The sequence below is a fragment of the Somniosus microcephalus genome, chromosome 6 (assembly GCF_052327205.1).
Source record: "Somniosus microcephalus isolate GS21.2 chromosome 6, FLI_Smic_1.0, whole genome shotgun sequence".
In the NCBI taxonomy this organism is placed as follows: domain Eukaryota; kingdom Metazoa; phylum Chordata; class Chondrichthyes; order Squaliformes; family Somniosidae; genus Somniosus; species Somniosus microcephalus.
The window spans coordinates 19,004,835-19,028,968 of NC_140992.1; the positions used below are offsets into that span (position 1 = coordinate 19,004,835).

Consider the following 24,134-nt stretch of genomic DNA (forward strand, 5'->3'; position numbering starts at 1 on the left):
CCCGCCCAAAACCCGCCTCCGTGTAAGTTTCAATGGAGGCGGGTACCCGCCCCGCACTGGGACCCGCCGACCCAAGGCAGTAAGGGATTAGTGCCAATTAACTGCCTGTTAACAGGTAGTTAACAGGCAGTTTTTAGCCTAATCCCTATTTTGAAGGTTGTCGTGTGGGATTCCCGACGGCTCCAAACCACGCCAGGTTAGAGGAGTCGGGCTGTCGGGTTGAAGGACTCGGAGGGGTCGAGATGTCGGTGTTCAGGTGAGTGATGGATGCATGAGTACAAAGGTAAGTGTGCTTGGTGTGTCTAAAGTGATTAAAGAAGTTTAAATTACCTGTACTTACCTTTACAGCCTTCCTTCCTCTAGGCTTCGGGAGTCCACCATTCAGCCGGCACAGAAAGCAGAATGGCTGCGATCTGTCAAAAGTGACAGCCTGCAGCTTTCAGTGCCGGTGAGATTTCTAACTGAGTCTGCGTAGAAGGACTCAGGTTAGAAGTAAGACTGTCAGTGTTTGACAGCTTCAAACAGCTGTGAAACACTGATATTTCATCTGTCAACACGTCTTGACAGATGAAATTTCAGTCTGTGACGTCACCTGTTGCCGGGTGGCCCTTAATTGGCCTGCTGAGCCCGCTGTGCGGGCTCAACAAGGTCAATCAAGTGAAAATCGTGTGGATTGGCCGCATCTCGATGGAGCCGGGACTACAACCCGAAAGTTGTAGTCCCGCCTCCTTCCCGACTTCTGAATGAAAATCCAGCCCCAAATGTCACCTAAATTTGCAACTGATGCGGCTCCAACTCTGCAGCAAACATAAAATTTTAAAAACCCAGGAGTACTAAAACCCACCGGCACTATTTTCACCTTCCTTTCTCAGGAAAATTCAGGAGTTGTTGTGACCTGGAAGGCGCTGCCTGAAAGGGCGGAGGAAGCAGATTCAATAGTAGCTTTCAAAAGGGAACTGGATAAATACTTGAAGGGGGGAAATGTTCAGGGCTGTGGGGGAAAGAGCGAGGGGGGGGGAAATGGGACTGACTGGATTGTTGTTTTAAAGAGCCGGCACAGGCACGATGGGTCGAATGGCCTCTGTTATAAATCTCACCATCAAGAAACTACTTATGAAATAACACTGGACGGCCAGCTGGTGGCGCCATCCAAGGAGTATAAATACTCGGGCGTGGGCCCCAGCTTGCCAGGGACATTTTGTAAGACAAGGAGCTAGTGAAATACAACTAGACCTCCATGTTCTGAAACAAGTTGATTAAAGCCTTGCTTTATACTCAAACCAAGTGTGTAGTGAGTTTTATTACATCAGCCTCCTTCTGTGTTCTATGGTTCTATGAAAACAGACTTTCTGATTAAAGGCGGCCACGGATTAGTATTATAATTCTTCCCATGGCGGGGGGGGGGGGCATAATGGTGGCAATTGAAAAATAAATAAATGATTACAGAAGATACAAACTCAGACAGCTTTTTAAAAAAAGGTTTTGAGAACCTGGGCAAAGGGCCAAGCTCCATAATGCAGGGCCTCACCAAAGTGGAAAGGGGTTGGAGAGAAGCGGAGCAGTAGTGGTTGGCCGGTGTCACGCTTGAACTTCCGGAGTCTGTAGATTGCAAGAGGAAAGAAAGATCGAGGAAGGTCAGGACTTCCACAGTTCTGCGGTCCCGGGGAAGAGTGAGCAGGTAACAGTGTGACGGGTCACAATTGCAACGGCGGAAGTGCACAGAGGAGGAAGAGCGGCATTTGCAGCTCAGGAGAAATAGCAGAGGAAAGGTCAGAGCATCAATGGCCATGGTATTAATAAGAGAGAACGATAAGGAAGGCTGAGAGAGAGACGTTGGATGCTAGAGTTGAGAGCAAGATCACCTATTTGGAAGGCAATCTCTGTCCTGTATCGATCCAGGGGCACAAGCGGTGCTGAAAGTCTGACACACTTGGGCTTTTAAAAAAAATAGCAGTTTGTAAATAGGGAATTTATATATCTATATAGTTTGCAATTTTTTTTAAAAAGGTGGCTTAAAAGCTGGAGTGCTCAAGGCTGTAATAGGAGTTAGCTGCCTTCAATAACACACTACAGGTAGACTACCCTTTATCCGAACTTCCGAAAACCGAAACCCTCTAAAAACCGAAGGTTTTTTCGTTCAGCGTAAGTCGTGCGCACGACTTACGCTGAGCAGAGGGTCAGCGTAAGTCGTGCGCACGACCCCCCGCCGACCCCGACCCCCGCCGACCCCCCCCGCCGGCCCCGATCCCCGCCGACTTACACTGAGCGTCAGCGTAAGTCGTGCGCACGACCCCCCGCCGACCCCGACGACTTACGCTGAGCGTCAGCGTAAGTCGTGCGCACGACCCCCCCGCGGACCCCGACCCCCGCCGACCACGACCCCCGCCGACCCCCCCGCCGGCCCCGACCCCCGCCGACCCCCGCCGACCCACCTTCCGAAATCCGAAATCCGAAACACGGCTGGTCCCGAGGTTTTCGGATAAAGGATAGTCTACCTGTACTATATAATGTTATAAATATTAATGTTAGACATACACGGTGGATTTCTTGAGGTTGGATGGAGCTCTGCTTGCGTCTAGATGGTGACTTCTCTGTAGTGTGCAGCAATCTATATAATTATTTAAAAAATTTGCAATAGGGTGCGCAATTCCTAGTGTCAAGATTTTTGCGCACGCTTTTGTGACAGCATTTCCCACTGTGAATTGCTGGGTCAACATTTCCAAATCAATTTTCCTGTGTCAACTGTCACAATGTTCTTGCAGGCTCAGGTCACTAGGTGGCCCCATGGATGAGTTTTTGAAGTCTCTGTACCAACTCCACTGCCATTCCGTTAATACACTGTATTCTTTAAATGACCCTAGGAATTTACTAGTAATTATACAGATTGAGAAGACAGCAAAATGGTCATATGCACTCAATGATATGCCATGACACAGACTGTTGGAACCGGTGTGCGTACCAACCATTCACCCATGAGATGAATGCCTGACCTTAACCATGCTGCTGCGAGGATGGTTCTTCCCTCCACAGAGGTGGAGGGAGGGGAGCTTGATCATCCTGAGCCATCTTTGTACACCGCTTAGTGGATGCTTACAAGGTGATGCTGACAGAAAGCAGGGAGCAATCACCGGCCTTTCCTCTCAACCGAATATGAAGGGCGGTGGGTAAAAATACTCCCAGACATAATCATGGCTTTCAACATAAAGGAAATTGCGTTCTTCTGCCTGCCACACCCCCGCTCCCAGTCCTCCGAAGATAGGAAACATGGGCCCATAATTTGCGGTGGGTAGTAACAGCGAACCAACAATGCTCACTGTCATTGCTCCTTTGAAACTGACCGCAACTTAAGGATTAAGTGCACGAGCATCCTAATGCGAAATCCTGATGTTGCGGTCAGTCATTCACTGCTCCGACACGAGCTGCACTGTAGAACTCTGCCCTCCGCGCCCCCCACCCCCACATAGTGTAATCAGGGAAATCAGTGAAACTGATGAAAACTTAGACTTTTCTGCAGTAATATCGCTGTTAAATGCCCCATTAAAAGTTAGACCTCGTTGGATTAGGTGTATCTGAGGTTTTAACAGCATATTGACTGAAGAAACATTATGGCCCTAATTTTAATTTTGTTCATATTTATTGCAGGTTTACCTTTTCCCAATACACGAGCCCCAATCTTTGTTTTGCTCTCTATATCAGTTTTTTTTTAAAGTCTGAATAAAAGCACTTCTTCACTTTCTGGTTTCCCTGACTGAGAATTCTGCATTGTGATTGGCTGCTTAGACAGCTTGTTAGCATCGCGCTATGGAATTCCCACTGCACTGTGCTGATCGCCACTGAACGGCGGAAAAGCCGAACTTCTCACCACAGGGATCGCAAGATCTTTGTGGGCAGCTTTCTTCGCCACTGACCGCAAATTACGGGCCATGAACTCAGTTCAAGGTTCACTTATGTGTTTTAAAAAAAAATGTTTATGAGCAATGCTTAACCTTCAAATGAGAAATTGATGCGCGTGCATCACGTACAAGTGTTCGTTCATGTACACATACTTTGCTGTAGACTATCCAGCTGTGAAGTTGGTTAATGGGTCAATCCTCTCGGTATTTAGCAATTTGGATAAAGACAGCTTTTTCCTCAGAACAAAACTTAAAAAGGGGAACAAGGCTGTCAGCCGGAAGCTTACCATTAGACTGAGGGAAGGGGCTGACTTGCGGTGTTCTGAACAAATGCAGCAAAAGTCTACATGTCATCCTGGCCCCTGGTTCTGCATCTGGATCGCCGCATGCTGCAGGAAACAGAGTCTCAAAGAGGTTATAAATATCCCACAGGAAAAATAATCAGCTTTCGACACTAAAACCGGGGCTTTCCCCCACCTCTCTTCCACCACCCGCCAAGTTGGAAAATATTTCTTCAAATTTCACATACAAACTAGAATCATAGAACAGTACAGCACAGAAGGAGGCCATTCGGCCCATCGAGTCAAACTAAATGGACTTCAAAACTCCCTCTGGTCAATGTCGGTTGTGGTGTCAATACATGAAAGGACATCAATACTCACCAACATCACTATCAGTTTTATCCGATTTTAAACAGAATAAAACTTTCACCGAAATGCCTTTATTTCATTTTCAGTACGGTTAATAAAGCATCAAGTGACAGCTTGGCTCAGCTGGTGGCTCTCTTGCCTTGGGAGTCAGGAGGTTATGGAGTTGTGCAGTCCCGAGAGAGCACTGCTTTGTTAGCGATGCTCCAATACTTCAGGTGGATGTTAAAGATCACACTGAAGAGCAGGGAGTTCTCCCAACATTCTTTCCTCAATCACTTTACTGCTGTTTGTGGGATCCTGCTGTGTCCCAATTAGATTTCGCTTTTGCCTACATAACAGTCAACGCACTTCAAAGTAATTCATTGTACATGAAGCCCGGGGGCATTTAAGAGACAGGTGGAGGCACTTATATAAATCCGAGTCGTTCTTAGTGATCTAAAACATTTGCAGATACCCAAGGGCAAGATTAGAATCAGGCATGACAAGAGTTATTGTAAGTTGTAAAAACCTATCCCAATCTGTAAATTTTCCAAAGGATTCCTTCACATTCAGTCCCATCATCAAGCTGTTAACTTCCCCTCAGAGCCCAGAGCTTCCCTTTGGCAGGATGCTGTTCACTCCTCCAGGCAGTCCATCATGGTTTACCATTGACATGACTGGTAATTTCTCAACGACCCTTTTTATCTCTTCCCAACACGACCATCCATTCAGTGCAACTGATCACTACCTCAATACACAAACACTGATTGCTTCACGTTTTTGTACCATTGGCAGTTCAGCTTCTGTGGTAGTGTTCGTATTGTAGGCCCATATAGGTTCCCCATCACAGCATCTATCTTTTCAATCGTTCCTGTTGTGCATGTACCTTTAAGAGAATAACTGGTCTCAGACTGCAGTACCGGCAGTGACCACCCCTGTATAAAAGGCGCTAGTGAGCCTCTGTTGTTTTAGTTTCACTATTGACTTCCATCAGTAAAGACTTATTTTATTCCACTCCTGCTGTCCGTGTCTCAATCATTCACGGACGTAATACTGGCGACGAGGATGGGATTTCAAGGTGACGGTGAACCCAGTCCTTCACACAGTACAATATCCTCTTCCAAGGATAGAAGACATCTTCGCCTCACTGTCTGGAGGGAAGCGTTTTACAAAAATTGACCTAGCACAAGCATATTTGCAGATGGAGGTTGAAGAGTCCTCTAGGAAGTATCTCACGATAAACACTCACAAAGGTCTTTACCAGTATCATCGATTGGTATTCGGAGTAGCATCGGCTCCGGCGATATGGCAAAGGGCGATGGAACAAGTCCTGCAAGGGATTCCGGGGACTCAGTGTTACTTGGACGACATCCTTGTGACAGGTGAAGATGACAGTGAACACCTTAACAACCTAGAACAGGTGCTCACTAGACTCCGGGAACATGGGCTGCGAGCCAACCGCCCCAAGTGCGAATTTTTTAAGAAACAGATATCGTATTGTGGCCACGTGATTGATGAAGAGGGGTTACATAAGTCCCCTGACAAAATTGAAGCGGTTGTTAAGGCCCCAGCGCCTGAAAATGTGTCGCAACTGAGGTCATTCCTCGGATTGGTGAATTACTATCATAAGTTTTTGCCGAATTTGTCGACAATTCTGCACCCACTGAACGCCCTGCTACGAACGGGGGTAGCATGGAAATGGAGCGATGATTGTAAGCATGCTTTTCAGAAGAGTAAGGACTTAATCACTTCAAGGGAAGTATTGGCTCACTACAACCCAGCACTGCCGATCAGACTGGCGTGTGATGCGTCTCCCTACGGCATTGGGGCGGTACTGTCACATAAATTCCTTGATGGATTAGAGGCCGATAGCTTTTGCGTCACGCTCGTTAACTTCTGCCGAGCGTAACTACGCTCAGATTGACAGAGAGGCCCTCAGCCTAGTGTGGGGGGTGAAGAAGTTCAATCACTACCTGCACGGTCAAAAATTACTCTACTAACCGATCATCAACCTCTTGTCTCCATTTTCAACCCTCAGAAGGGCGTACCGATAATGACAGCACAACGGCTGCAGAGATGGTCCCTTTTCCTAGGGGCACACCAATATGACATCGAGTACAAAAGGAACTAAACAGCATGGAAATGCTGATGGATTGTCACGCCTACCGTTGCCGACGGTGGAAGAAGAAGACCTTGCAGTGGATCCAATGGAGTTATTCCACTCGACCATAGTTGAATGTCTCCCTGTGACGAATGCAAACATAGAAAAGGAAACACGGAATGACCCGACACTATCACGGGTCTATGATTTAACGGTGAAGGGATGGCCAGCACATGGCGAACCACTGCTGCCAGCATTCTCGCTGAGAAGAGGACAGCTGTCAGTGTGCAGAGGAACCTTGATGTGTGGATCCAGAGTAGTAATTCCACCTAAGTTGACGGATAGAGTGCTGAATGAGCTTCATGAGGGTCATCTGGGTGGGGTAAAAATGAAGAACTTAGCCAGAGCGTTTGTGTGGTGGCCGGGAATCGATAGAGAAATCGAAGAGATGACCAAGAGCTGTGCAGGATGCCAGAAGGTCCAAAACGCCCCACCACAAGCTCCTCTGCATCCATGGGAGTGGCCCTCATCTCCATGGCAAAGGGTGCACATTGATTTTGCTGGTCCCTTCATGGACTCGATGTTTTTAATTGCGGTGGATGCACATTCAAAGTGGCCAGAGGTAATAAAAATGTCCTCAACCACCACGGAAAAAACTATCAGTTTTACGAACCATATTCGCCAGGAATGGGCTGCCTGAACAGATTTGCTCTGACAATGGACCACAGTTTGTGTCTGAAGAGTTCCGGAGGTTCTTAAAGAACAATGGTGTTAAGCATTACACATCTGCCCCATATCATCCAGCCACTAATGGATTGGCCGAGAGGTTTGTCCAAACATTCAAGAAGGCTATCAAGGCAGTGTGTAATGAAGATATACCCCTACAACACAAGGTGGACAACTTCTTGTTTGCCTACCGGAATGCGACACATGCGGTTACCAACCAAACTCCAGCCATGATGTTCTTCAATCGAAGACTACGATGCCGCTTGGATTTGGTTAAGCCAAACGTCCGAAGAGATGTAGAGAACAGGCAGTTTCAGAATATGAATGAAAGGCCGACCAGGAGTTTTAAGATAGGTCAACCAGTTTTGGCCCGGGACTACCGCACTGAGAAATGGCAGCCAGGAACGATTTGTACACGACAAGGACCTCTCATGTATACCGTGGACGTTGGGGAGAGCATTGTAAGACGCCATGCTGACCAGATTCTAGAGTCACTGAAAACGTCAACTCCACACCACAATCTGATACACCTGGTAATGAAATCGATGTTCCAATTGCAGCTACCGCAGAACCGGTAATATTGGAAGCAGATGAACCAAACAATGACACTGATCCCGACTCAACATTGCCAGAAGAACCTGATACCCCAAAGAGGCGTTATCCAGACAGAATCAGGAAGCCTCCTCAAAGACTGAACTTATAATTGCTTAACTTCAACCAATGTATCTTGCAACAGTAATTGTGATTGTAATTAGTTATCATTTAGTTGTTAAATGAATGTTATGTACTGTTTATCTAAAAGGGGAGGAATTGTTGTGTATGTACCTTTAAGAGAATAACTGGTCTCAGACTGCAGTACCGGCAGTGACCACCCTTGTATAAAAGGCGCTAGTGAGCCTCTGTTGTTTTAGTTTCACTATTGACTTCCATCAGTAAAGACTTATTTTGTTCCACTCCTGCTGTCCGTGTCTCAATCATTCACGGACGTAATAGTTCCAGATATTTCACCTCCACTACCTTATCTAGAATCCAGGTACCGAGCACTACGCACAAGAAATGCTTCTTGATATCAGTTCAACTTGCCTTATATGCCTCTTTTTCTTGACGTCATGATTTAACTTAAAATAGTGCACCAGATTTATCTTCTCTATTCCAATTACAGTAGTATCTCTACAAGGTCCCCTCTTATTCGTTTCCTTTCAAGCCTGAAGAGTGGCAAGTTCTCATCACCAATCCTCATAACTCAGTTGTTTGACACTGTGGATCAGGCTTCTCTGCACCACCTCCAGAGCTTGGACATTTCTGTGCACTCGATGACCAGAACAGAGCACACTAATCAAGGTGTGGTCTGACCACAGCACAGTGTGGTTTTAGTGCGACAGTTTCAGCCTTCTAATCTACTGAGTTGGTAATATAGCTCCACATTCTCTATATAGGATACAAATATATCTGATAGCAAATTTTAATTACAATTGTTTTTAGAATTGACTTGGTGCCACATTTGGTTTTTCATTATCGTATGAAGATACTGCACGGCATTAGACCTGAAGTTATGTTGGGGTCTGTGGTGCAGGAACTCTCGAGTCTTTGATGTAAATCTTCCAATACTGTTGAGGTTGCTGCACTTCTGCGCAGTTTATAATTCATGTGCAAAATACTGAGGTTGATATATGGAGGCAGAGCTCACTTCCTCCCTAAGAATGCGTGCATCTTCTCCCCGCCATCTCTTCCGGAAAGGACCAGTCCTTGAGGACCAGTCACCTTTGCTACCTTGACCAAGTGGCCATTCTCCATGTAGAGACATTGTTGCATAATTATTTAACCACAGCTGAACCCTGTTTTACTCTCGCCACATAAATACGTACATGCACTTCCAGCAAGGGTCATTAGATAGCAATCTGGAGTGGGAACCCTGGCTGATTTCCCACTCCTTAAACCAGGACGACAAAGGCTAATTAAATTGCTGCCTACTGCTGCCCTAGCTGAGATCAACCAATTTAGAACAGGTCAAAGATCAAACCTAGGACCATCCTGGTCTATATAACACTTAGCAAGCTATGCTTTATGGGGATTGAGTTCGTATAGGGGTGTCCAGGACACATCGACTAGCCAAATACAGCCCCTGCCAGTTCCTTTTAACTTTGCGCACACCACCAATTTTGACTTCTGCCTCAGCCTTGAGCCTTTTAAACTGGTGGACCAGGACAACTGAAAAAGACGGCTCCTTATTAGGTGGATTCAGATCAGTCAAAGGCAATCTTTTACACCAAGGAGGGAAGGAGGGAGGGAAACGGGGGAGGGTGATGGCGTGAATTGTGCGTGTACGGGTGGGTTTCACACATGCTTGTGTGTGGGGAGGCGGTTGGATTTTATTTTCTGTATGGGAGTATGTGTGTGTAGGGGCTTCTTCCATTGCTGTGAGATCGTGTGGAGCCTCCTACTTCATTTCTGCATCCAGCCCCCAGCTACAAAAGCTTGGACAGGCTTGGGTTAAGACGACTCATTTCATCCGGGACTTCGATTTCAATCAAGCCCAAACTGATGAGGCAGAAGTCTCCGCTCTCTGCCAGCAGTGGAATCCCACATGAAATAAGCTTGGATGGATTTGACACCGCTCCTCTTGGGCTCAGAACACACAGTTACCAACTGGTTTGCAACAATCACTAAATTAGCAGTTTTGCTTAAGAGTGTTTGGTGTGGTAAGTGGAAATGCTGCACCGATGCAGTAGGGGATGCTTTGCTCAGTTGGGGTTAAGGCACATTCATGTGGGAATTTCTCCTGTTGCCATGCAAGGCAGATCACAAATGTGTTTGAAGAGTATCTGCTGTTTCTAACAAAATCATAAATGCTGCTCAAGCTGCCCAGCAACTACAGAAAATGGATGCCAAGCCAAAGGAGGCGAGATTAGAAGGGGTGATCAAAAGCTTGGTCAAAGAGGTGTGTTTAAGGAAAGTCTTAAAAGAGGAGATGCAGGTGGAGAGGAAATTCAACAGTGTAGGGCCAAAAGTGGAGCAAGGTGGTGGGTGGGGATGCACAAGTGCTGGAGCCAGAGGAACGCAAGTGGGTGGGTGGGTGTAGTGCCGAAGGAGGTGACAGAGATTATTAGAGGTTAAGCCATGGAGGGATTTAAACATAAGGATCAGAACTTTAAATTTCAAGCATTGGGGGGGGGGGGGGGGGGGGGGGGGGCGCTGGGGGCCAATGCAGGTGAGGGGTGATGGGCGAGTCAGACTTGGTATGGGTTAGGATACTGGCGGCAGCGTATTGCATGAGGTGAAGTTAATGGAGCGTGGGGAATGGGAGGGCAGCCAAGAAAGTATTGGAATAATTGAGTATGGAGGCGACAAAAGCGTGGATGAGGGTCAGGCTGAGGTAGGGGTGGTGCAGGTGGAGGTAGACAGTGATGGAGACTACATGGAGTCAGAAACTCAGCTCAGGATTGAGCAGGACACCAAGGTTACTGGTTTTGCCCAATACAGTGGACAAGGAGGGGTAGGGTGCGGGGTTTTTGGTGGGGGCTGAAGACGATGCCTTTAGTCTGACCAATGTTTAGCTGAAGGAAACTGCAGCTCATTCAGAACTGGATATTGGACCAGCAGCCTGACAGCACTGAGGCGGTGGAGGAGAGGTAGAGCTGGGTGTCATCAGCGTACATGTCGAAGCTGGCCCAGTGTCTGCGAATGTTGTTGCCAAGGGGCAGAGTGTAGATGAGGAAGGGGGGGGGCAGGGCCAAGTATCCTTGGGGGACTCCACACATAAAGAAGTTCTGATGAACCTTTCACCTGACGAAGGAGCAGCGCTCCGAAAGCTTGTGATTTCAAATAAAACTGTTGGACTATAACCTGGTGTTGTGTGACTTCTAACCTTTTATAAAACACTGGTTTGGCCTCAACTGGAGCAGTGTGTCCAATTCTGGGCACCGCACTTTAGGAAGGATGTGAAGGCCTTAGAGAGGGTGCAGAAAAGATTGACGAGAATGATTCCAGGGATGAGGGACTTCAGTTACATGGATAGACTAGAGAAGTTGGGGTTGTTCTCCTTAGAGCAGAGAAGGTTGAGAGGAGATTTGATAGAGGTACTCAAAATCATGAGGAATCTAGACAGAATAGATAGAGAGAAACTATTTGACGGAAGGGTTGAGAATCAGAGGACACAGATTTAAGGTGATTGGCAAAAGAACCAAGGGCGACATGAGGAAAAGCTTTTTTACGCAGCGAGTGGTTAGGATCTGGAATGCGTTGCCTGAAAGGGTGGTGGAGGCAGACTCAATCACGGCTTTCAAAAGGGAGTTGGATAAGTACCTGAAGGAAAAAAAATTTGCAGGGCTACGGGGAAAGGGCGGGGGAGTGGGACTAGCTGAAGTGCTCTTGCAGAGAGCCGGCACGGGCTCGACGGGCCGAACGGCCTCCTTCTGTGCTGTAACCATTTTATGATTCTGTGACGAGCATCAGAGGAATTCTTAACCGACTGTCGGGGCTGAATAGAGGGAGCTTGATTCTGCATACCTTACCTGAGTGAACGGCACTGCACTGAAAATGTAGAAACATTTTCCCCACTTCCCAACCCCTCTATCCTTCGCCTTGTTGAGCACAAAAACCATTATGAAACTAACCTTCCAGGTGTAACACTGAAATCAGACCCACTCACCTGCTGCTAGAAGCGAGGGAAGTGCCACGTGCTGAACCACATCCTCCAGCGAGAAACACTGACGTGCGATTAGAATGGCAATAAACGTAGCCAAAGAGTCATGGAAAGAAAGGTCACTCACCTTCAAGGAGATCAAAATAAGCAGCAATCAGTGACTCGCAAAAATCAACATTTACGTTGCTAATGGTACGAGATATTCAGGTGAAGATTTCAACAAAATTAATTCTCTCTCTGGGGTGGGAGGAGGGGAATAAAGGGGAGAGAGTAACTGTAAGATTCTGTTAAATTATACACTCAATCGGGCTTCCCAACGTCACGTCTCATCCTAATCTGACAGGGCTCGCGAGCTGCTCTCTGTCGTCTACCTGCACTCATACTGACGTCAGCCACTAGGTGGTGTGTGGGACTGTCTCGAGGTATAAACCTCTCCCCCCTGGTTTTTCTTCCCCCATCCTGAAGAGGACTCCTGGATTCTCTGCTTGGCACATCCTCACAGCCCCACAGCTAAGAGGGAGAACTTGGTGCATGGTGAACAAGAGTGGGCATCAACCCTTGCTCCATTACTCCACGTCTACTGCCGAGTGTTACTAAAATCTCGGAAGGTACAAATGACGCGAGTTGACATTTAAAAAACTCATCAGCAAATTCAGTTATCATTCACAATTTATAAGTTCGCAAGTCTAGAAAATAACATTTCAAGTTTCAGCAAGCACCTGGAGTCAACTTAATCCATCAATATGATTTATAGATGGCACGGTATACATTGGAGATACTTAATAATGCTGAAAAGTTGAGGTGTTTTCCATACTAGAGCTTGGATATGCAGAAAGGAACAATAGTCTCAGCTCAATTTCATGAAGCTTCCTCTGGAAACAAATTCCACTATCACAGGATCACTTCCTACTCTTTGCTCGCGTTCATGTGGAAAAGTCAGCGAGTGTAAACTGCACTGCCCCCCTTTTCAAACTCACTCTTTTGACTTTTTTGTTCACATCATTGGATGGAAGAAAATATAGCCTGTGTTAAGTTTTGAGAGTTCAGAAAGGGAACAGCACACTCCTGCTGATGATAAAATCAATGTCATCGAAATAAATGCCAGTATCATTTTTTTTATGTTGTTGCAGGAATTACCGAGGACGATGATCTGAAAAGGAGCTGAATTGTTAGTGGAGGCGCGCAGTCCTTGATCCAGGGTGGCTCAACTATCTTGTTATGTGTCGTGCGTTAATTCAGCTGCCTCAGGCCACTGGACCCAGTAACGTCTGTTCCATGAGGATGTCACCAGAAAAACAGAGAAATTAACACAATGTGAACTTACATCCACACTGCAGAGCAGATCATTGAATCCCCAGACATGGTTTGAGGAGCAGCAAAGAGCCTTAAGAACACCAAGCCATTCAGAACTGAGTACAGTACAGCATGCTGTCAGCTCAGCACAGAGATTAGCTATGTCATTGATTCTGTAAAACGGAGAACAGCAAAGACACAGAAAAAGGATATTAGAGTCATTCGGAACAGATATTTTGATTGAGACAGTCAGAAAATAATTTTCCCCCTTAAAATATTCAGGTAACTCCCTTTACCTATTAAGTATTACAGCAATGGTCACTATCTCTACCTCAGGAACACCTGTCACAATACTATCGCTATGTAGCTGATTGTTGTTGATGGCAATGGGGATGAGGGGGTTTGGGTACAGGCTGTCACACCCCAACCCTTACGTTCTATCTTCACACATTTAAAAAAAAAAAAGACCTTAGACTTTGCAGGTGTACATATTCTGCCATATAGCTTTTAGGTGGATCAGCTCAGCTTCAGGGATGAGGGATTTCAGTTATGTGGTGAGAATAGAGATGGTGGGACTGCTCTTCTTAAAGCAGAGGTGGTTATGGGGAGATTTAATAGGGGTGTTCAAAATCAAGAAGGGTTTTGATGAAGCAAATAAAGGGAAACTGTTTCCTACTGGTGGGAGGGTCGGTAACCAGAGGAGACAGAGTTAAGATAATTGGCAAAAGAGCCAGAGGGGAGACGAGGAGAAATATATTTATGCAGCGAGTTGTTATGATCTGGAATCCACTGCCTGGAAGCAGATTCAACAGTAACTTTCACAAGTGAATTAGATAAATACTTGAAAAGGAAAAATTTGCAGGGCTGTGGGGAAAGAGCAGGGGGGAGTGGGACTATTTGGAGAGCTCTTTCAAAGAGCCGGCACAGGCACGATGGGCCGAATGGTCTCCTTCTGTGCTGTATGATTCTATGATTATTAGGCTAAGTAAGATAGAAGACCAGCACTGTACAACATGCAGCTGATTAAATCTAAAGTGTTAGTGAGGCGGGACAATTGTGTGCGGTTTTCAGCAATCTTTGCTGCCCCAAACTTGTTCTGGTCCTCAGTTAGCTGCTGTGTGATGTGGAACATTTATGCATCAAGCAAATTTTACGAAGGAAAAATGATTCCAAAGTTAGAATATCAAATGATCCCCATGAAAGAAGAAAAAAATATTTCATGAAGCGGGCACCAAATATGAACCGTACAACCATGGAGGTTCCTAACACAGAAGGCGGCGACAATTAGGCCCATCTTGTCTTTGCTAGGGCAATCCAAAACTAATCCCATTGCCCCCGGCTGTCTGCCCAAAGCCATGTACTGTAAACGCCGTCAAAATGCTAACTGGTTTGAGAGCCCTCAAACTTATTGAGTGTAGGGTCTGGATTGCCTTTGAATGCCCAGAGAGCGGAAAGGACGAGTGTGCTCCCCAACTGCGTCATTCAGCTCCCCCTTTTTATTAGATTCTCGCGCCATCTTGGTGACCTCTACCTGTCAGTGTCCTGATGTCCCATGCATACGTTCATGAGTGCATTGCACACAAAGCTGTAGCGATTGGCTGCGTTGTCGCTCAGGATCTTCCCCAGCATGGAGTAGTTGACGTTATGAGCGGACGGGTTCTCGATGAAATCCAACATGAAGTCTGGATCCCACAGTAAGTTGGAGTTGGAGGGCTGCACATTGCTGTAAATGGTCTGCTTAACCTTTGAACAGGCGCTACTGAGGACAAGAAAACACATCTCATTACATTTAACGTTACACATGGCAGGTTCGACATTTCAATCGCTGATGTAAGCAATTCCCGTGTAATGCTCGACTGCCTGAAAATTGTTACATCCCTTCGGCTCTGTAATGATACAGTGGGAGAGTGGAAAGAACGGGAAGAGATTTTTCTGCTGTTGATACAGGCAACTTAATCCTTTGAATCAAGTTCAAAGTCCACATACAGATAGGAGTATTGGTCATAGAAACATAGAAGATAGGAGCAGGAGTAGGCCATTCGGCCCCTCGAGCCCGCTCCGCCATTCAATGAGATCATGGCTGATCATCCAAACTCAGTACCCTGTCCCTGCCTTCTCCCCATATCCCTTCTCCCCATATCCCTTGATTCCTTTAGCCTTAAGAAATATATCTAACTCCTTCTTGAATATATTTAATGAATTGGCCTCAACTGCCTTCTGTGGTAGAGAATTCCACAGGTTCACCACTCTCTGGGTGAAGAAATTCCTCCTCATCTCTGTCCTAAATGGCTTACCCCTTATCTTTAGACTGTGGCCCCTGATTCTGGACTCCCCGGCCATCGGGAACATCCTTCCTGCATCTAGTCTGTCTAGTCCTGTTAGAATTTTATAAGTTTCAATGAGATCCCCTCTCATTCTTCTAAACTCCAGCGAGTACAAGCCAAATCGACCCAATCTCTCCTTATACGTCATTCCTGCCATCCCAGGTATCAGTCTGGTGAATCTTCGCTGCACTCCCTCCATGGCAAGAACATCCTTCCTCAGATAAGGCGACCAAAACTGCACACAATACTCAAGGTGTGGTCTCACCAAGGCCCTGTACAACTGCAGCAAGATGGTGGGGCGGTGCAGGAGAGTAGGACAATAAATTTATTTAGAGACACAGTTCCTTCAAGATACTTGTGCTATGTGAAATGACTCTCTGGCAATTGGACATACATGAGGCCTCATACTGGCCCGTAATACTGAATGGAAGAGGAGGCAACTCTTTAGATCATCCTTGTGACTGCTTACTCAGATCTCTTGGGCTTCAGTATCAAATAGTAAATCAGGTTCCATACAAAGAGTATTTTCTCACTCAGGTGAATGGCCTAGAGCTGATGCAGAGCGCCCCAGGGTGTTCAGCTGCTGACGTGACTCTCGAGGTGGCTGGTTCAGAGAAACAAGGTTTGCAGTAAGTCTGCAGTTTCAACCACAGGGTACTCAGGAAAGCTCCTGGCTTAAAATCTTGGAACACAAAATGGAAACATTTTATGGTGCTGATGGCAGACAAGAATTGAGATGCTTTGTGGCACCAATTCGATCATATTTGCAAGCGTGTTGCAGCAGTTCTCCAAGGAGGTCATTTTAACCTGGGGCGATGGTGTGCAATGGACGGTATCGATTTGGCCGCCCATTTACACCCCGCTCGCTTCCCCCTTCCATTGACTCCAATGGAAAGGTAAATCTGACGTGGCTAATTCGATATCGCCCAAAGTTAAAGATAACCCCCAAGCTTGTGGAGAGCCTGTGTTGATAAGAACATAAGAAATAAGGAGTCTGCCATACGGCCCTTCAAGCCTGCTCCGCCATTCAATAGGATCATGGCTGATCATTGACCTCAACTCCACTTTCCTGCCCGATCCCCATATCCCTCGATTCCCCTAGAGTCCAAAAATCTATCGATCTCAGCCTTGAATATACTCAACGACGGAGCATTCACAGCCCTCTGCGGCAGATGATTCCAAAGATTCGTAACTCTCAGTGAAGAAATTCCTCCTCATCTCGGTCTTAAATGGCCGACCCCTTATCCTGACACTATGGGCAAGATTTTCATTGGGCCGTGGAGGCAGGATTGGAGGCGTGTGGGGAGTTAAAATCTTGAAATCGGGGCACGAACCCATCCCGCCCCCCAACCCGCCTCCATGCCAGTTTCAAAGGAGGCGGATACCCGACCTGTGCTGGGACCCGCCTCCCCGAGGCGGGAAGGGGATTAGTGCCAATTAACTGCCTGTTAACAGGCAGTTTTTAGCCTAATCCCTATTTTTATTCCTGAAGTGTGGGATTCCTGACGGCTCCAAACCACGCCAAGTTAGCGAGGCAGACCGTCGGGCTGAAGGGCTTGGAGGGGTCGAGATGTCCATTGTTCAGGTGAGTGATGGGTGCATGAGTGCAGAGGTAAGTGTGTTTGGTGTGTGTAGTGTTTACTTACCTTTACAGCCTTCCTTCCTTCAGGTCTCGGGAGTCCCTCATCTCACCGGCACAGAAAGCAGAATGGCTGTGAGCTGTCAAAAGTTGCAGCATTCAGCTTTCTGTTCTGGAGAGATCTCCAAATCAGCCTGAGAGGAAGGAATTAACTTAGAGTACGGATTGTCAGTGTTTGACAGCTTCAAAGAGCTGTCAAACGCTGATACTTCATCTGTCAAAAGCTCTTGACAGATGAAATGTCTGTCTGTGACGTCACCTGTTGCCGGGTGGCCCTTAATTGGCCTGCTGAGCCCGCTGGGCGGGCTCAACAAGGTCAATCAAGTAAAAATCGCGTGGGTTGGCCAGAACTCGATGGAGGCGGGACTACAACCCCAAAAGGTGTAGTCCCGCCCCCAGTATTAAAATCCAGCCTTATGCCTCCTAGTTCTAGACACTCCAGCCAGGGGAAACAACCTCTCAGCATCTACCCTGTCAATCCCCTTCAGGATCTTGTATGTTTCAATGAGATCACCTCTCATTCTTCTAAACTCCAGAGAGTATAGGCCCATTCTACACAATCTCTCATCAGAGGACAACCCCCTCATCCCAGGAATCAATCACGTGAACCTTTGTTGCACCGCCGCTAAGACAAGTATATGCTGTGTCTGTGCAGCTTCCACCTTTGGTGTCTGGGAATTATGCTTTGACATCCAGGTTTGCATGGGCACATGGGAAGTATGGCACATCATTTTTCCACTTGGGATTTGAATTTGTTTCCGAGTAAGTTTATTTCAGGATTTTTTGAAACTACGAGCCTGTGTAATCTTGTTTATTCCCCCCCTCTTCTGACTATTAACCACATCTATTTTTATCCAAAGAATTAACAAGTCGCATGCTTTGGCAGTGAACTCATTGCTCTTGGCTTTGAACAGCTAGAGTGGTTAATATTGTGCGTCTATCACTTATATCAAAGACTGTACCTTAGTTTCACAGTTCTTCAGAAATCAGAGGGCAACCTTTTACCCAACTGCATACTTCTCCCTCTGAAAGCATGCCACATGGAATGTGAACATTTTATGCAAATATGTTGGAAGATTTTTGACAATCGAGGCATTACTTGTTTGATTTACAAGGCAGACTTAAGGCAACCCAATTTGCAATGTAGATAGTGGAGGACATTTGCTATTCTCTGGTAGGCAGGACACATCAGGGTCTCTTCTCCAGTCGCTGGCCACCTTACAGGCCAACCTGCAAAGGAGTTGTTTCAAGGCTATCTGGCAACCCAGGGCAGTCCATATGCTTTCTCCAAGGCTCAAGGGGAGTGAAGTTGGTCATGGGCGGGGTGTCAAAACAGGCGGCATCGGTCGCCTGCCGGCATTCAGTTCCATTGACTTAAACAGAGCTGAATATCAGGTGCGTCGTATAACGGGAGACAAAAGCCATTCTGCCTGATGTGCTCCCGGCCAAGTCCAATTTCACCTCAATGTGTTGATCTGAGAGCTCTTGATAGTAAATCTCTCTGGCACTGTGGTGCTTTAAGATGGGCTGCAGTTTCAGGCGCTTTAGAGTTTCTTGCCAGGGATTTGCCACTTATAAGCTTGCAAACTCATGATTTCGCCCTGTATATTTTAATGGACAGAAAAGTCATTGGCTTGCGCGTACACGGGAGAAAACCTCAGCCTCCAAGTGCAAAGTCGGTCTGGAGCTAAATCTGAAATTCCCAGCCAGATAAGCCTGTGAAGGGCAGTAATTATAAAGAGATGTTTGGTAAGGTGACAAATAGGAAATGAAGGCACACAAATAGGAAATGAAGGCACATTGTGGATTGGAAATTGGGTAATGCGCAGAAAACTGAGAGTAGTGCTTTTTGGACCAGCGTGATGTGTTCCCCAGTGGTCAGTGTTCGGTCCACTGCTCTTTTTAAATGATCTGGGCTCACGTAAATGGAGCACAATATCACCATTTGAAGGCAACACAAAAATAGAGAGTGTGGATAATTGTGATGAAGACTGTAAGTAACTCAAGAAGAACATAAACTGGTTAGAAAATTGCACGGATAGATGTCAAATAAAATTTAATGGCGCGAAATGTGAGGCGATGCATTTCACAAAGATGAACAAGAGGAGGAACCACAGACTAAGAGCGAGATCTTCAAGTGCGCACTGATGATTTCACTAGAAACAGCCATCAGAAAAAACTACCCTGCTGTACCTGCCACGTCACTAATACATAGCAACCAGAGGAAATCTCTCCCAACCTCTGTCGCTGATATGTCACAGAGTTCTTATGGGATGCTGATTGCATCACAGCGGCATTGCTGAGAAATAACACGTCACTTAAATTAGCAGAACATTCGTAATCTATGTCATATTTTGTCACTGGATGATCAGGAACAGATACAAACTCATGTCCTTTCAGTCACTTCATCTTATCTCCATCATTTTCATTTTATGTCATTAGGTCACATGAATGTAGTGAGTCACACAATCTCCTTCCAGCTACTTCACAATCTATTCTCTAGAATTGGACGCAATTCTGTGAGACTTGAAGCCTGTCCAGTGGCAAATGGAACACTTTAAAAAAATATATATATATATAAACACAATTTCTTTTCAAAATTGAGATGGGGAAAGACAGAGGTACAGCTAGAATTGTACTGAAGCATATACGTGAGGCCAGATCATTTAAAAAGAGCAGTGGTCCTAACACTGACCATTGACACATCCCGCTGGTCCAAAAAGCACGACTCTCAGCTCGATCAGCTCCGATGGACGGGTCACATCGTCCGCATGCCCAATACGAGACTCCCAAAACAAGCGCTCTACTCGGAGCTCTGACACGACAAGAGTGCCCCAGGTGGGCAGAGGAAACGCTTCAAGGACACCCTCAAAGCCTCCTTGAAAAAGTGCAACATCCCCCACCGACACCTGGGAATCCCTGGCCCAAGACCGCACAAAGTGGAGGAGAAGCATCCGGGAAGGCGCCAAACACCTCGAGTCTCTTCGCCGGGAGCAAGCGGAAGCCAAGCGCAGGCAGCGCAAGGAGCGCACGTCAACCCAAGCACCCCACCCACCTGCCCCTTCAACCACCGTCTGCCCCACCTGGTACATAGAAACATAGGAGATAGGAGCAGGAGTAGGCCATTTGGCCCCTCAAGCCTGCTCCGCCATTCAATGCGATCATGGCTGATCATCCAAATTCAGTACCCGGTCCCTGCTTTCTCCCCATACCCCTTGATCCCTTTAGCCTTAAGAAATATATCCAACTCCTTTTTGAATATATTTAATGAATTGGCCTCTACTGCCTTCTGTGGTAGAGAATTCCACAGGTTCACCACTCTCTGGGTGAAGAAATTCCTCCTCATTTCTGTCCTAAATGGCCTACCCCTTATCCTTAGACTGTGACCCTTGGTTCTGGACTCCCCGACCATCAGGAACATCCTTCCTGCATCTAGTCTGTCCAGTCCTGTCAGAATTTTGTAAGTTTCAATGAGATCCCCTCTCATTCTTCTAAACTCCAGCGAGTACAAGCCCAATCGACCCAATCTCTCCTCATACGTCATTCCTGCCATCCCAGGTATCAGCCTGGTGAATCTTCGCTGAACTCCTTCCATGGCAAGAACATCCTTCCTCAGATAAGGCGACCAAAACTGCACAAAATACAGAGACTGTAGGTCCCGCATTGGACTCATCAGTCACCTGAGAACTCATTTTTAACGTGGAAGCAAATCATCCTCGGTTCCGAGGGACTGCCTAAGAAGACTCTCAGTTTTCTACACATTACCCAATTTCCAATCCACAATGAGCCTTAATTTCCTATTTGTCACCTTACCAAACATCTCTTCATAATTACTGCCCTTCACAGGTTTATCTGGCTGGGAATTTCAGGTTTTGCACCAGACCGACTTTGCACTCGGAGGCTGAGGTTTGTAATGTTGAGTGCACATCAGTTTATGTTTACACTCTTCAGTTCTTCCTTTATTTTATTTTAAATTAAGTCTAAAATGAATTAAAATCTTATTTTCCAACTCGGCTGTACTATCTCTCCAAGTAAGTGCTCCAAATTTTAAAAATGTTCCTTCGCACGTGAGCTAAGTTATTGCAATTAAGATGGATAAATATTTAACCTTGGCAAATCAAGACAAAAAAGAGAGTAGTTGTCACATTACATCTGGTAAGTAAAACCTAATAAATTATTGAGCTGCTGGGCACTCTCACAATATAATACACTGTAAAAGTCGACACAATGTACGTGACAGGAGATAATGTGCCAAGGTTAATATTTACTTTTCTGCAAAAATGGCAATTTAAATCCCTGCGGGGAAGAAGCAAGACCCAGATTCTTTTTTTAATCCCACTTTTAAATAAGCACACATCCTTTTCCAGATGTTATAACTCATTAACAATTAGCAAGTGATTTCTTTTTGCTGTAAATGTGGCCGTGGACAACCCTTCTCAGGCTGTGGTGGTGGTAAGGTATGTTGGAGGATACCACCTTAAAGAGGGTGTAGGTAGGGGGGCGGTAGGCAAGGGGAGGCCCAAGTCACGCACCAGCCTGACTTGGACGTATATCGGCCGTTCCTTCATCGTCGCCGGGTCAAAAGCCTGGAGCTCCCTCCCCAACAGCGCTGTGGGAACACCTTCACCACACGGACTGCAGCGGTTCAAGGCGGCGGCTCACCCCCACCTTCTCAAAGGCAATTAGGGACGGGCAATAAATGCCGGCCTTGCCAGCCACGCCCACATCCCATGAATTAATACATTTTTTTTTTTTTTTTTTTTTTAAAAGCTGTTGTTTTAATGCACACACTTTGCAGGAATGGAAAGAAGTGAGGCAAGGGCCAAAAGATAGGACTCAAAGGACAGGGAAAAGAAAATTCTCTCTCTCGTCCATTCTTGTGAAATGCGTGCATTGAAACAATGGCGCAAAACCAATAAAATCACTGCACAGCTCAGGTGGAACTGATTAAGGCCTTGCTTGCTCTTAGCATCAGAAGGAAAAAGGGGGAATAATAGAGGGATTTTAGAATCAGAAGCTAGAGAAAAAGACTTTGTTCATGCTTGTACACACAAACGTACATCTAGTATATACACATCTATATATATAAAAGGATACTTCTGTCTGCTATTCCGTCTGTCTGTCTGTCTTGAATAAACTCGAAAGTTATAGAGCGTACCTACACGTGCGTTACGTCGAAAGAAAGCTGACGATTCCAGAACCGTCATAAGCATATTTACTTTTCGGTCGGACTAAAATTGTTCGCGCGTTATGCAAAAAACCTTCAAAATTAAACTCATTATCTGCTAATAGCATTGATTGACTGACATCAAGGTCGACCAATCCTGTGCCGTCACGATTGACCAATCCTACAGTTCAGTCGCCTGATGGTTGGCCAATCACTGCGTCTGTGGGTGGGACTAATGCTTTTCAACTCAGGCATCGGGCAGCCATTGCTTCACTACTTCCAGCTCAAAATCTGTTAATCCAGCTTCTAAAAAGTTAGTATCTCTTTTAAAAATAACATCACATTTACCAAAAACATTTTATAAGTACTTTCACTTTTATCTTTGAAGTTATTAAAAAGGTAGAAATGTTGCCCGGCAGCAGATTCACAAAGGGACACAGAGACAGGCCCCAAAGCCTGGGACTCGATTTAAAACGTTGCCCGGCAGCAGATTCACACAGGGACAGACAGACAGGCCCCAAAGCCTGGGACTTGATTTAAACCGCCCGGCCCAAAACAGCCCTGGCAAAGCCGGGCTCCCCCAGCTAGTAATTTATATACACACACATAAGAACTTAAGAAATAGGAGCAGGAGTAGGCCATTCGGCCCCTTGAGCCTGCTCCACCATTCAATAAGATCATGGCTGATCTGATCTTGGCCTCAACTCCACTTTCCTGCCCGCTCCCCATAACCCTCGACTCCCGTTTTTCAAAAATCTGTCTATCTCCGCCTTGAATATATTCAATGACTCAGCCTCCACAGCTCTCTCGGGTAGATAATTCCAAAAATTCACGACCCTCAGAGAAGAAATTCCTCCTCATTTCCATTTTAAATGGGCGACCCCTTATTTTAAAACTATGCCCCCTTGTTCTAGATTCCCCCACGAGGGGAAAACATCCTCTCAGTATCCACCCTCTCAAGCCTCCTCAGAATCTTATGGGGGAGAAATTCGGTATCGCCCCGTTTGGGGCGCAATTATCGGCCGGGAGCAAAGTTTAGCGCCTGGCGCTAATTATCGCCTCCGACGGCAAACTTGGCTTCTATCGCTCCTGGAGGTGATTGGAGCACTAAATCAGGCGCTAAACACCTCTCTTAAGGCGCTAACGCCAAGGAGCGAGGCGTTACCTCAGAGCGCTGGTGAAGCGCATGTGATGTCAGTCAGCAATGGAACACAGACACACTGGCACCAGCCTGTTCTTAAAGGGGAGGGTTGATCTTGCTCTCCATCCACACCCTGCTCATTGCAGCCTTGAATCTCGGCCTGGAGAGACCTGTACATCAAATCTGCTGGAAAAAACAATGGAGACACCCAGGGAAAGAGCTGAGAGTGCAGCCCCCATAGTCTCTTCTAAATCGATGCAAGGAAGGTCAAATCAAAATGAACCTGCAAAGTGCTGCTCAGTACCCAAAACTCCTTCACACAGCGTTGAATCTCTCTAGAAGTCTATCTCTGAATGCGTGGTGCAAAAATGTCACCAACAAAAAGAGTCAGGAAGTGGCCGCCTTTAAATAGCGCTCCCCCAGTCCCTTCGCGACTGCAAAACGTTCCCCTCAACCTGTCGTTGCTAGCGGCAGGCGGTAAGGCAGGGGGCGCCACTCAATGTCCAGTCCGGGGTGCTACACGCTCGACTGACGTCGCGATCTGCGGGCGGAGATCGTGGCGGGAGTGTTTAGCGCCGC

The 24,134-nt window shown here is 46.4% G+C and overlaps 1 protein-coding gene across 8 annotated transcripts in view; it reads right to left on the minus strand.

The window, feature by feature from the left end:
* The window catches only part of LOC147115504 (mediator of RNA polymerase II transcription subunit 12-like protein), a 637,745-nt gene that overhangs the window by 151,520 nt on the left and 462,091 nt on the right, over nucleotides 1-24,134 (minus strand). For 5 of the 8 annotated variants that reach the window (XM_085989804.1, XM_085989800.1, XM_085989801.1 and 2 more), the window contains 4 exons: nucleotides 14,816-15,043; nucleotides 13,316-13,457; nucleotides 11,998-12,118; nucleotides 4,181-4,282 (listed from right to left, as the gene is read on the minus strand). In XM_085989804.1, coding sequence (XP_085845930.1) covers nucleotides 4,181-4,282; nucleotides 11,998-12,118; nucleotides 13,316-13,457; nucleotides 14,816-15,043 — 593 coding nt within the window. The remainder of the gene's footprint in view (nucleotides 1-4,180; nucleotides 4,283-11,997; nucleotides 12,119-13,315; nucleotides 13,458-14,815; nucleotides 15,044-24,134) is intronic. The other 3 variants (XM_085989802.1, XM_085989799.1, XM_085989803.1) reach the window with 2 other exon arrangements.